The 14416-nt window shown below is 41.2% G+C and overlaps 1 protein-coding gene across 1 annotated transcript in view; it reads right to left on the minus strand.

Moving 5' to 3' along the window:
• The window catches only part of ST6GALNAC5 (ST6 N-acetylgalactosaminide alpha-2,6-sialyltransferase 5), a gene marked incomplete at its 3' end in the record, with an annotated part of 71543 nt that overhangs the window by 1849 nt on the left and 55278 nt on the right, over positions 1-14416 (minus strand). Inside the window, exons 3-4 of the mRNA XM_082002911.1 lie at positions 11050-11459; positions 5637-5744 (exon numbers count right to left, since the gene is read on the minus strand). Coding sequence (XP_081859037.1) covers positions 5637-5744; positions 11050-11459 — 518 coding nt within the window. The remainder of the gene's footprint in view (positions 1-5636; positions 5745-11049; positions 11460-14416) is intronic.

Consider the following 14416-nt stretch of genomic DNA (forward strand, 5'->3'; position numbering starts at 1 on the left):
GGACCCTTATTATAATCTCTCAAATGAATCATTTATATGGTTACTGTAAATCTAACAGGATACGTTTCAACATGATTTATTTTTTCTTAAGAACTACTAAACAAATAGGCCTCTGCCTCTCATTTATGAGACTGCTCTTCCTCTCTGCACTGAAGCTGGATTTTACTCCTGTGCTCTCGAGGGTAAACCTAAATTGCTTGGTGGATATTTACTGCTTTAAGGTTAGGATTAGTAAAGTTGAACTAATATCTCACAGACTTGCACTGTGACTGAAGCTGTTGAAATTAAGTTAACTGCAACATGAGCTTGCAAGGCTGCTGGCCCCCATGCCTCCGGGTGGATCTGGCATCCTGCCTCGGCTGCCCCACCCCACCCCTTACTTTATGAAGGCCTGAGTTGGGTTTGCAGAACATGAAATGGGAGAGCAGAAAGCAGGAAATTAATCACTGTCTCTTCTGTATTCCTTTGCTGTACACGAAAATTAGCAATGGATGATAGTGGTAACTGGAATCGGATTTCTCACAGAGATCTATATAGATCAAGAACACTGGTCATGTTTTTTCTTTCTGTAACCCAGAGTATACAGCTAGAGGGGGTAGGTGGATCAGACAGAGAGGAAGAACAGAGAGCTTGACAGTGGTCCTCTTTCTTCTCTCTCACTCTGCTAACTTAGTATTTACCTAGGGTCACAGGCTTCTGTTACCTCTTCAGAGCAACATTTTGAAGCCTGTATGTCCCAGTAAGTGCTTTCTCTCTTGTGTTACCAGTATTCTACCAATGGGTATTTGAGCGATGGATTTCCCTTTTGAAGACGGGGATTCTACATTACATCAAAGGCTCTGAAGCTAACATCAGAGAATCCTGCATGGATGCCCCTAGCTCCAGGCTGTAACAAGTCACTGTATTTTGTGCAATATCTGGTTGGGAACAGTCCAGAAACACCTGCTGCACAGGGCCTGGCAGGTGAGAGAGGCAGAGCAAGGCGGTCCGGGCACCCTCTTGGGGTCTGATCGGTGCTGTCAAGGCTTGTATGGCTGAACTGGAGAGGTGAATTCAGTGCAAAAAAGCTGGTGGCTTTAGACCTCTCCAAGACTACTCTGCAGCTGACTAAGACTTTGAAGGTAAATTCCAAATGTTACATTTAGGAACTCTGAAAGGCAGTTAAGTACCTGGGATGTTTTGTCTGAAGTCTTTCTCCCTTTGTGGGAGTTCTGGATTTCCCTAGATTGCATGCTAGTAGGTTCTGAATTTGAACTCTGGCTTGAGTAACTACACCGTAACCCAAATTAACTGTACTGTGTTATCTTCTAACTCTGCAATTAGCTTGTGTCACCAGAAAATGAAATGCATGAGTAATTTCTATACGGAAATTGCTTGCCACCTCATTTATTAACATTAAAACAGATGCTGTTTTATCACTGACTGATACTGGACATTAATCAGTATTTTGTCAGACTTTGCAGGCATATTTATTAATATCACAGCTGGGAGGAATCTAGGAAAGTTCCTCTGTAAAATATACTATACTTCCTGCCTAAAAGCCTGCCAGCACAGCAACAGTGTAAGTGCTTGTGCCCAATGTCAGTCATCTACTGTTTGCCACTCCAGTGCACATTTTCCCACAGATGGTTTCCACCCACAGTGAAAGCTGAAAATACAGCAAACAGTGCCTGCCTCAGAAGAGACAAGGCTGAAAAACAAGGCCATCCCATATCACATTCTGGTCAACCTCTTCCTTTACCAATCAAGAGCTGTTATAAATCAACACACTAAAACTCTATGTACTCACATGCTTTGTAAAATAATTCATATTTTGGCAAGTGAATAAAATGTCCTTAACATGTTGAGTGATGGGCAAGGTGCTATGCCAGGACTATGAAGATTTCTGGATAATTTTTTGCCTTCTATTCCCAGGATCACATTTCCCTGACCTCCCTACTAGCCCTGTTTTCCAAACCATCAAGCATCATAAGCCCCTCATAAGCCCCAGGAAATGTTACTAGCAGCAACTGCTCCTTTGCACTTGATTTAAAGCAATTTAAAGTGGAGAGGAGGAGGTAAGAAAACACTAGATTTAAAAGCTGTACCCAAAGGAATAAATTAAAGGATGTCAAATGCCTATTTTCAGGCAAATTATCACAGATGGGAAATGGCCTGGCAGTCAAATGAGGATTCTTACAGGAAAATGATCTGGCTCCGTAATTGGGAGAAAAAATTATTCTTATTAGTTAAAATAAGGCTCAGAATTAAGCTTGAAGTTTCTGTGAGTTCCAGAAGGCTCATGAAGAGGAGGAGAGGTTAAAGAGGGCTCTTCTCACTAACACCCTGAGTTTTCCTTGTGTGTACAAGTACCCAGAGATCTGCAAGGAACCAGCCTCTCACTGCTGCTGATACTCCGATGGGCAGGGGTTACTACAAACTGCGTTAAGGCTCGTCTGCGTCCTTCCCGCCGATGCTGCTGAGCAGCCACAAAGAAAAGCAGCAGCACTGCAGTGCTTGCGGGAACTGTGGTGCTATCTGTGCACCACAGGCTGGCTGCTGACGCAGGGAGGCAAGAGGAAAACCCTTGATGTCCCAGCTCGGGCAGTGAGTCGTCTGTGTACAACAGGTTACCAAAGGGAGCTCAGAGGGGGAAATGCTTCCCCATCTGGGGTGCTAGTTTGCTCCAGCAAAGGCCAGGACTTGATACCTGTGCACCGGAAAAAATACAGCAGGGTGACTTGTCTTTCTTGTGACAAGTGAGAGGTGCACACACTCTCAAAAATCTTTGCCGTGTGCATGGAAGCACAAGCTTTCATCTTATTCTAGAATGTGCAAGTCAGATGTATTTAACAGCATGAGAGCAGTATCAAAGCCATTAACCCTTACTACAGCATAAATCTGTAGCAAAGGGATTCGATATTACATATTCCTTTGTTGTAAAGTACTAGAAATTTATAATAATCAGGTCACCGATTCCAGTTCAGCTATGAAAATCAATGTCCAGTGAAAGTAAATAGAAATTAATCTAAACCATGCTGCTGCAATTAATAGTGACAAATCTTTTACTCTCTACTCCAGACTTCCTCACTAGACTATTTTTCCTTCACGGGTGGGAAGCAATTTGGTTAATGATCTTAAGCTAATAATTTGTAGCAGAATCAACAGTATGATATTCATGATACCTTTGAGATGTCCTTCATGTTACAGATGCGGTGCTAATTTAGTTCCATGACAGTGATCACCCACGCTCATTACTTACTCCACAAATTAATACTTAAAAAATAATGGGTATCTATCTGCTGAAGTTGTAAATCTGGTGATATTAACTCTGAATGGAAATAAGAGTTTTGATTTGTTTTTTTTTTAATCTTAATGATTCTTTAGTTGCACAGCAACTAAAGTACCTATACCATCTCGCATGCACATGAGAGAGGCAGGGGTAGGTTTTTTTGGTTTTTCTTTTTTAAATGGTAGATTCGTATTTTGTCTGACTGAAAACCAGAAAATGGGGCTTAAAGTTACAGAATATTTCTTTATTTCTGCTATTCTATTTTGTTGTTTTATTTCTTTGGAAGGAAGCACTGGTCAACTTCTTTCTTAATGAGTGGCTGAAGAGCAAACTAGGAACTATTTATGGCAAGAGGTTCCTTTCATAGATCTTCATGGATAGCTTCTTCCAGGCATGGCAACTAGAGTTTTCGCCTTCATGATCCGGGGAATAAACCTGAAGCAAAGACACGTTATATTCTTTTCATTAAGAAATAACCTTTTCCCTTTTTATGACCAGGTAAGTGTACCTTTATGTTAAGATTTCTTATGCAGGCTGTAAGCATTATTACATCTATGAATGGTAGGATTGATTACAGCTTTTCTTGTGTTACAATTTAATATTATATCCATTTGATTTCAATGTGTCAATTCTATGAAAGCCTTTCATATGGCCTCAGTGACAATTTTAGCCTCTTTTAAAAACAGGTTGTTTTTTTTTAAAATTAAGTATACATATCTAAACTAATCTGACTTTGCCTGAAAAGTTAGGATTGAGCATTGCTATACAGTGAATTGCTGTGTTCTACATTTTTAGATTACCAAAGAATTACTTCCATGGGCTACTGGAATACAGCCACTGCTGGAGTAAGGCAGACCAGCCACTTAGAGAAACTGAAGAACTGTGTCTTGGCCAACTGAAATGACAGGGGAACTGAAATGCTGTTCTGTGGAAGGTATTTATTTTGTCTGGAATATCTGATCTAGTTTGTTATTTTCCTTGGAGAATTCACGATGAAATCTGGCAGTGCATCACAGCATTTATCATCAGTGTTTTGTTATAATTTGCAGAAATTCTTACAAAGTGGAATTTAGTATTGACATTTTATATTGTAATTTCTTCAGGGATTTCTACTATGTGCCCAGGACAAATGCAGATTCCCAAATGATCTTTTTCAGTGCTCAAAAGAAAGTCAGAGCAGTCCTATTCTTTGATGGATGAGCTAACCTGTCACTGCAGCCTTGCTCCCCTTGCCCCTGAAAGGCAGCTTGAATTAGTCAATGAACCAGACTTCAGTGAGATCACTGAATTTGCAACAGAAAACTCAAGCAAGTACTTCTTAGTGAAAGGGATTCATGAGCAGGTGATGAAATGTTACACTGATACCATTGTTCCAGACTGCCAGTACCAGCTCTGTGCATGGCTGGGTCACCTAACAGTGCAAATGGGATCAGGACTAGGTCTGGGCACATTGTTCTGGAAGTCCAGAGTGCTGGGCCTAGTAATGGATGGACAGGCGATACCGAAGTCAGCATAAAACCTGATGATGGGTAACAATTTTATATGAATTTATTCTGGATCAGTGCTTTGCATCACATGGCTAACGTGATCTTGGTCCAGTACCACAAGTCCTGAAGACTCTTTCCCCTCTATCACTGATCCATAGTAGGAAACCTTAACCAGCACCTTGGGCCTGAGTCCTCAATATGGCTGGAGGCACAACGTACCCATAAAACGTACCAATGCTGTTACTTTATAAAACAGCATGACGGGGACACATAGCTTCCACTGACAGAGTCTGTGTGCTGCTTCTACCACTCGTGGCCCACACCCCGCATGACCAGAAGGGGTGATAAGAGGACTGGTCATCTAATCTGCAGGTCCAAATTCTGGAGGTTTTTTGGTGGGGATTATTTAGGAAGCTCGTTTAACCAGAAGTCTGGGATTCACGTGACGGAGGTACAGCCACCTTAATTTGAGTTGCGTAGAAAGTTCGATTTAGAAACTAGTCGCTGCGAGAACTCCGTTCCTTTATTAACTGGGAGGAAACTTTAAAACCAAATTAAAAGTAATGTTTTCCAGTACTCCTTTTTTCAGATTAATTTCATGCCAATTATTGCATTACTTTTAGCTGATAAATATTCAGAGACTAAAAGAAACCAACAAGATGGATTAATTCTCCCACACTACAAACAAAATTTTTAAATATTTTATATAACATAATTAAATGCTGTTTGTTGTTTTCAGAATCAGATCTTGGGACATGTTAATTAATTGCTTTAAGAGGACTGAAGACATGTTGCAGAGAAAAAAAATTAAAAGATTCAGATACTTATCTGTAACGTTCAACCTTGTTGTCTAATAATGGTTCCAAAATAAATCCTACCTGCAGAAATCCGGTGGCACCATGCCATAAACATTTATCCTGTCACAGAGCTCTAATGCGATAGTCATTGTGAACCAGCCCGTGCTAAGCCAAGTGTTGGAAATCTTCCTGAAAGCAAAAACATAATTAAGTTTCTAGGCTGACAAATAATTCTTGAGATATCTGAAGCAATTTCTGGGCTTTTTTTTCATTCTTGTGAAAGGTTATGAAAATTGGGCAACCAAGACTACTTTGCTCATTCATCTTTTAAATGATTTTGCTAGTGTCTTCTGTCAGTGGACTAATCTATGCAGAAACTGCCCTTGCTGTAATTAGTTTTGGGCACAGCAATGTTAATATTTAGCTGACCTTTTGGTAAGTTTATCTTAAGTGACTGAAACTTCATGTCCTATATATATATTCTTCTGCTAGTAAGGTATACACATCTGTAATCACCTAATGGAGCTTACACACTAAGTGCTCAGGAAGATGCATCACAGGGAGTGAAGAGGGCTGCTTAAAATGCTGCCTCCCACAGCATACAGTGGAGTGAGGTCTGGCCTCAAGTGCTTGGTCCTAACCATCTTGCCTCCTACCCCGTCCATGACTTGGTTTCTAGAAGCTCCCAGCCACTCACTCTGACTGCTGGCAGAAAATTCTTAGTTAGCCACAGCTACGCCTGTAGCCAGTCTGGGAAGCCTTCATCCTAGGTGGTACCCTTCTGCCTGCCCAGCATCCCATCCATCCCTGCCTGGTGGGCCCTTTGAACATGAATGACAGTGCTGCAAGGGAGCCCTCTAAGGCAGCTCCTTTCCTGGCCTTCTCTGTAGGCTGGGAGAAATCTTTACAAGAAGCACAACTGACCCCAGCATTATTTATGCAAAAAAGGAGATACTTCCATGTAACTGCTCATGGATGCAAGAGATTTACAAGCTGTTCTTAAGTTTTGCTGTATCACAGGTTCTTACCTGCAAAATGGCAACAGTAACGTGTCCGTGGTCTAGCATTTGCTTGCTCTTGCTGTTTACTGTGCAAGAGCTGGGCACTGTAATGGTTACTGGTTGCCTGGCACATGCACTGAAAGTCCCAGTCCTGTGTTAAGTTCCTGCACTGTCCCTATGCCTGGGAGACCTGGCAGCCTTGGAACGGGAGGGTCAAGGAAATGCCAGTGAGGAACACATCTTAAAGGTGTAGTAAAGGCATATTTAGGGGCAGCCCTACAGGACCAAGTCAGGTGCCTCTCTTGGAAACGGAGGCACACAGTTGGGTATTTGCTCCAGAGAAAACAAGTTCACTCAAAGGTCTCCTTTCGAATGGTGTTAAGGAGACTGCAGGTCTCCCTAATGGCTCCTCACTCAGCTAGAAAAGTCCCGCAGGAAGAAGTTCAAGCTTGTGTCATTTGCGTCCCAAAAGGGCCTCAGATTCCTGATGACAGCCTGTCACAGTGACTGGCTCTCCTTTCAACTCTTTCTTACTAAAGCTGAGGCACTGTGAGAGCAAGTGCAAGCTCTTGGATAGCTTGTGTGCTGTGTGACACTGTACTAATATGGAACCTATGTTAATGCCATTCCACCACACCTACATCTGCCCGACACCTGCGAAATTTTGTGAGTCCCCCAAAAACCACAGCAGAGAACATAAGGTTCTCATCAGAGCAGTCACCTGGCCATCTTTTGCAGTTTACCCAGTGATAGTGGAATGCACAGCAGTCCTGGCAGCAGGGACCTGAAGCCACAACAGCCCCTGCAAGCAAGTGCCAGCAATCACTAACATGTAATTCAGCAGGCAAGAGCCACCATGCAGCTTCCCAAGCTAATGCTGAACAAGTTGGTTCCAAGTAGGTCACCTACAGGGCAGTAGGAGGGAGATGTTTTGAGCATTGTCTGATTGAGGAATGCCTTGTGCCAAGGTTTCCCGTTTCCTCAGTGAATTAGACTATTGCTGAGAAAAAAAAAAGGTGGTGTATCAGTGCCGGCTGCACTTCTAAACATAAGGGAATTCTTCAACCAAAAATGCCTGAAGGATGCTGGGGAGCCCAGGTAATTTCTCCTGTCCTTTGTGGGTCACCTGGTAATGTATGAATGCCTGAAATGTACATTTTTACTGCTCCTGACATACAGACTTTCAGGCTAAGCTAGCATTTGGAGAATAACATGATTTAAGCATCTCATTAGTTCCAATTATGGGGCCTTATTTATTTTCTGAATTTGCATTTAAGCTTGGGGTGGTGGTGGTGCAATTTGTCACGATGTCATAGCTGGGTCATAAGCTCAGCAGAGGCCTTCAGGCACTGCAACAATACAGAATAGTAAATAATAATTTTTGGCTCAAAATTATTAGGAAAGGGAAAGCTAGGGAAAATCCTAAAAAAATGCTTTTCTGACACTTGAGAGTTTCTCAGCCTATGAATCACTAGATAATTCAGAAACATATTCAGGCTAAGAGTACTTCGGAGCTTTCACAAGGCCACTGTTTTAGGACCTTACATTCCAAAACCGAGGGCACAGCTCTATCTAGACCATGACCGAAGAGGCTGGGCTTTGCATAGGTCACACAATCCAGCTATGCTGGCTGCTGGGTTAGTTTTCTTTTTGCTTACGCACACTTATGCTCTAATTTCGTGTTTGCAATACATAGCAGAATAACTGAATTTAAATAAACTAGCTTAAAAGCTAAACAACAAAATATTTAAAAACTTACTCAAGTGCCACTTTAGCCTCTTTAAATACCATGTCTGTAGGACAGCAATATAGAAACAGGGTTACAGTGTCTTGCCTTTTCATAAAGGATCTGAACAGGAGTCCAGCAAAAGAATACTGTTTTTATACCTAATCAGCTGTAATGAAAGGATATGAAGAACTGTCATGTGCTTATTAGGGGAAATTATCAGATATTCTTTTATATGATGAACTAACACACTGTGCTGATAATTCTGTAGTGCACACTAAATTACAATTAAAGGCCTTTCTGCTCCACCAAAATCTCATTTATAATCTCTATGGAAATACTCTTCCTGCAGTTATTTCATTTATGCTTCCTTTATCCAATTACTATAATATTGGTTCTGAATCATATTTTCTTAATGTACTCTTATTCAATTATAAAGTTATTTTCAAGTACAGTTACTTTATAATACCAAGTATATTGCTCTGCAGCCTTTGTCATTCACCATACTATTTAACTGGCAATGTTTTCTGAAGGCTTCCCTTCATTTCAAAATCAGCTTTTTTTCAAAAAGCACAATACATCCAATTACCTTTTTTCTCATCGTTTTCAAGACAGAAATGAATGGTTTGATTATTGCAACCTTGCAATCAGGCTTCTCTCTCCCTCCTTTGTTTTTTGCAGGCACTAATGTCAAGAGCTCAGCAGAAACCTCACAGAGAACAGCAATGTTCTGGGCTGTACAATGTTCTGCTCCTGCCCTCACAGCTACATAAATTTTCTTCCCTTACAAATTCCTTCCTACCTGTGTTTCTTTTCATCTTCCCCCTCTTTTTTTGTGCTGCCTATTCATTTATTTTCATCTCCCGTTTTAATCTTCTTAGTCCTTCATGTATGCTGTATGTGCCCTCTAAAGGAGCAGTTCATACACAGCAGAGCCTGCATTTTCTTAAAAGCAACAGGACCTGCGCTCATGAGGCTGAATTTTGCTAGCATCCAAGTGCCCTTGATTCGCACTGGGGGTTCGGGTGCCCGTGACTGAGTCCACTACAAACTTGTTATAATGCCATTAATCTCTCAAACGCCTTGAGAATGTTTCAGGAGCCCAGACTGAGCCTGGTGCCTGTGCAGAAAAAGAAATGCACAGCTATAGGCCTCCTGCTCTGGATGCATTGATGCAGAACTAGAAAGAGCAACTTGCCTGAAAATGCACAGCAGGGTATCAGGAAAGGAATGGGACCCTGGCTCCCCATGGCAGAACTGGGCAGCGAAAAGCAAAGGAGGTAAACTGTTCCTCAAAACTGGGGACTGCACGCAGTCTTACACTGAAAGAGTAATCCAGGAAAGGAGGTGCCAACGTGCATTCCTTGTGTACAGGGTCTGACCCTTAGGGCCGATGGTGACCCATGTTACAGTGCAACTACAGCTTTGTTAGCTGTCATGCCTTTGTAAGTACTGGGCATACAGATAATCCTTTGCACTTTTCTTGAAGAATTCAAATGCTTAATTCACCTTCTCACTTCACTTTACTCTGGGTGAACAAACCTGGAAAAAACAGTAGCACATAGGAACTGGCTGGGTAGCTCCCCTTGTAATCCTTCCTTCTTGTTCTGGCAAAGACTCACAAGGGCCAATTTGAGGATGAAAAGGACCTTTAATGGTAAGAAGCTGACCGAGTTACTGTGTGTGTGCTCTGTAGTGTTAGTGGGAGTTAATCACGAACTTGGCTACGTAGTTTGATCCACTATAACTGAACTGAGCTCTGCAAGCAAATGTGGGGTAGGACAAACAAAGGCAGCAAATGCGAAGCCATCAACTAAGAGGATACAACAGTTTCCTCTAACACTGGTTCTGCCTTTGTTGTGCAGCCCAGAAGACAAAAGTCCACGCTCCTGAGTCCTCCCCATCCACAAGAGGATCGAGCCCAACTCCAAGCTTTGGTGTGTATGTATTGTATTTGTGAAGCTAGAAAATCTCATCCTGAGTTAGTGCACAATAAACCTACCTCTTCATTTACTTAAGTGAGGACCTTGTTCCATTTTTTACAGCAGCATATTTAATAAGTAAAAAACAGGAGTTCATTAAAAATAAATTTATTTCTTGCTAGGAAGTCTTTGGTTTAAATGCCCATTTTCACACATTATATGTGAAAATGCTCAGGTCCTGGAGTGGGTCACTTACTAAAAATCTGATTTGAAGATCAGCCTACAAGTCATAAACAGTCTCAAGCAGATGTAACTATCATAATAACTTTCCTTTTCCCAGTTGGAAATACAAGATGAACTGTTCTAAAGCACCTAATGTATGACTAATGTTTATTTGTTTTACAAGAAGCTTTACAGCTGCAGTGTTCCAAGAATGCTTAAATTCAATAAACAGCTATTATAATTCACTGAATGGTGGCATTTCCTCTATAAGAAAACATAACCTATCTGATCTGATTTTTCAGAATCAGTAAAAAAAACTATCAGGCATATTACCCCAAAGTGAGATTTAAACAGCTCCTGCCTCCTTGGCTGTATAAACAGTACATCCAGATTCTGGTATTCTAAGTTGATGAGGCAATACTCTATACAAATTATTTTGATGCATGTTTTTTACTTATGTTACAAGTGACATTATTTGGCATGTCATACCATATTACAACTCATGAGGCAGAGGATTTAATGGGTGTGATGATCCCTCTGAGCAGATCTGAAATTGGTATATATAAACTACATTATTTTACTTCTGTATGACGTCCCCCAAATGCATCCACGTAAGTACTCACCTGTCTTTCCCAGTTTCCCGTTTAAAAAGGTCATCAAATTGAAGCATCTTGTGGCGAGAAATCATATATGCTTTTAATTGAGGCAGTATCTGATTCATCAGCTGCAGGTTATTATACACCAAGCCTTTACCATCTCTCCTCATGTAGCTGCTAGGACCCCAGAAGATAAACACAGCACCGTGGCTCATATTTAAGAGTTCGTTGCGATTTCGCAAAATCCTTTGAATACTGGAGTGTGCAATGACTCGAAGGCTTGTTTTGTTACCAACATCTTTTCCGTAACCTCGAGTAGGTGCATCATTCATTCGTATTACACACTCCGTCTCGTCGATTCTGTCACCTTGTTTACTTCCCAGAAGGTGTCCAGAGCTGGTTACCAAAGCACAACTCTTGCAGTGCATTTTTAAAGGCTGCAAAGACATAGATACCTCAAAATTAGCTGTAAACATCTTCCCATTCACTAGATTGTAACTATATTTTGCATGTACATGGCATATTTTACAGCAAAAATCTCAAGAGGACTTTACATAAATCTTGCCCAGCAGTCTTCACAAATAACTGGGGACACATTACCTGTATGTTTTGTAGATGGGGAAAATGAGATACAGGTGTATAGCCCTTAAGGTTCCTTTGTGGAGTTACATCCAGTGTTTCAGTTCTCCTTCCCACTGCTGTGTCATATACTGTAATAACAACACCTTCTATACTGTTCCCTGCTGCCTAAGATTGTACTTCTTCCACTTGCCATAAATGAGCTATAACTGAAGTATTTTTGATTCTCCTCTTCCATTTTTTTTTTCAGGAAATAATCAATTTTAAGTTCTCATAAGCTCAGGTGTGAATAGCTTTTCAACCCTTGGGGTCAGGACATTTCTCTAAGGGAAGAGAGTTATACCTTGGTCCAATCCTTCCATGCCATCTCCAAGCTGGTTCCGTAACCACTGCAATGCTCTTGTACCTCTTCTGTGGTTCAACAGTCAGAGCTGGTCATTAATGTCCGTGTATATTTTACATGACAGTGAGTTAGTGCACTGAACTCTTTCTAGCTTGTCAGGTCATATTTAAAAGTTACACAGTAAAATGGAACAGGAGGTGCCTGTTCAGTGAGTGTCTGACCTAATGGAATCAGGAGAGTAAAACAAGCTTTCAGGAAAACGAAAATGCATTATAAATTGTATTACTGAAGTATGCCACCAATATAGATATCAGTAAGAGGAGTGTCTAAGTGTATCTGCTACTCAGCACAAGAACTAAAAAGGGGCAAAGGGTTAACAGTATCCCCAAAGTGCTAATTTCTAACAAGAATACAATAAACTGGGAGGTAAAGATTGTTTGAGGGTATGCCTCAGTGGCCCTGCATGAAACAGTATCTAAGAGCATTTAAGACCAGTAACATCAGACTATAGAACATAGAGACTCTGTATCTTTCTTTGCAAAAAAAAGCAAACTGAACTGGTTGCTCACATGTCTGAAGTTCCTTGGAAGGCCATTTTGGTTCATGATCTTTTTGATCTACTTATCTTCTTCCCTAAGGCTGTCTATCAGAATTTTATTTCATCGTTAACCATAAAGAATGGCATTCCAATACCTTCCTGGTGAGTAACAGGCTTGTTTAATTCCGGAGGCTCCAAATCAGACACACAACATGCCGAGAGCAGTCATCTCCTGCACTGTGGCACTGGCCTGATGCTGTAGTATACCAACGAGGTGACAGTATTCATTGGCTCTGAAGAGCACTAGCAACCTAAACCCATCTTTGACAGTGAGGGCCTCAGCACCTTGAGATCAAACCCTGTGGTTCTCCATAGCAGCTTGTTGTTCATGCCATTACAAACATAGCTGGCATGCCTTCAGATGGGTTTACTAGCAATGAGGAGAAGTTACAATGACATGTAATTACACTTAGTATCAACCACGTGTATATAGGAGTCAAATGACTAAATCAGCATGCTGTGAGGCACAGCTTAAAACTCTAAAGCTGAAAAGACGACATAACCTAGGTTTGCAATAATCTGAATCCCCTGTTTGGAAATGTTTTGGCCCCTAGCATTTGAAGGGGGTATTTTACTTAAGTAATTTTGTTTTTCATTTTGAAGGTAGTAAGTGATTGCCATCTGATCTTTTCTTCTAAAAGAACAGCTAACAAATGATGAAGTGCTTTTTGAATTAAAGACAAAATAACGATAAAATTTGCGTAATGATACAACCAGTAAGCTTTGTATCTCCATCTTCCCCAAAGTCCCTTTTCTTTCCCATATATTGAATTGTAATCCAGAGCTAATGATATGGGTAGAAATGTTCATGGCTTTGTGAGCCAAGGTTCCTAATGCAGTATTTACATGCATTTTCCTTTCAGCTTTCATCTGCCACTTTGATGAATTACCTAGCAAAAGGCTCTACGATGAACTAGCTGCTCCACCATCATGCTTGGGAAAGCAAGATGAAGTGCTAATGAGGCTAAAGGAAATGCAGTCCGCACCAATGTTAACTCACATGGGTTTGAATATGCACATAGCAAGACATTTTCACCTAAACAATCTCTGCTGGTTTCTGGCCTACTGAGCTACAACTTACTCGTTTCTTTTAAAAGTCTGCCAGAGAATCCATCAATTGTTAGGGAACAAGGGCGACCATCAGTGGAGCTGTGGAAACTTGGGGAGGGGGGTAAGGGAGGGGATGTCAACATTTGCTAGATGATAAACATTAATACCCCCCAAAACATCTGTCCCAGATCTTGCCGGAAAACTATTCGTTCTGGGAAAAAGTCTTTAGACTGAAATGCTTAGGTATTGCCCAGCTACTTCCTGAGTGATGCATGGGGGCTGGGCCCATGTCGCTGCTCTGGGCAAGTATTTTTCAGTCACGTCAGATTCTTTCGGTCGAAATCTACAAAACTTGCACCTAAAAACTGTCAGAAGAATTCACAGCCAACAGCCACGACATTCTCATACCAGCTGTTTATAATGCTTTGACAATATTGAAAGCAAGAGAGGAAAAAAGCTATTGGCTGTAATATCATCTCATTGTGAGGCAGCGGTTGCACCAGAAATGTCATCTACTTAAGCAATAATAATGGAGGCACAAGGCAGTTCTCTGGGATTGATGACCAGCTGGGAAAAGTTGATGGCCTGAGAATAACCAGGGGCCATTAAGCCAGAAGAACATTAACTCCACAGAAAGCTCTCCGTTAACAGTAATTATTACAGTGATTTTTGGACAAAAAAAGGCTAAGCAAACCAAAAAAAAAAAAAAAAAAAAAGCAAAGCCATGACATATGAGTTATGTTTTAGGTAGGCGATTCAACCCTTACTTCATGAGCCTTGCTTCAAAATGCTCAGAAAAGGGATAAGGGTGCAAGGTAGGTGAA

This window comes from Phaethon aethereus (genome assembly GCF_964289735.1).
Source record: "Phaethon aethereus genome assembly, chromosome: 8".
In the NCBI taxonomy this organism is placed as follows: domain Eukaryota; kingdom Metazoa; phylum Chordata; class Aves; order Phaethontiformes; family Phaethontidae; genus Phaethon; species Phaethon aethereus.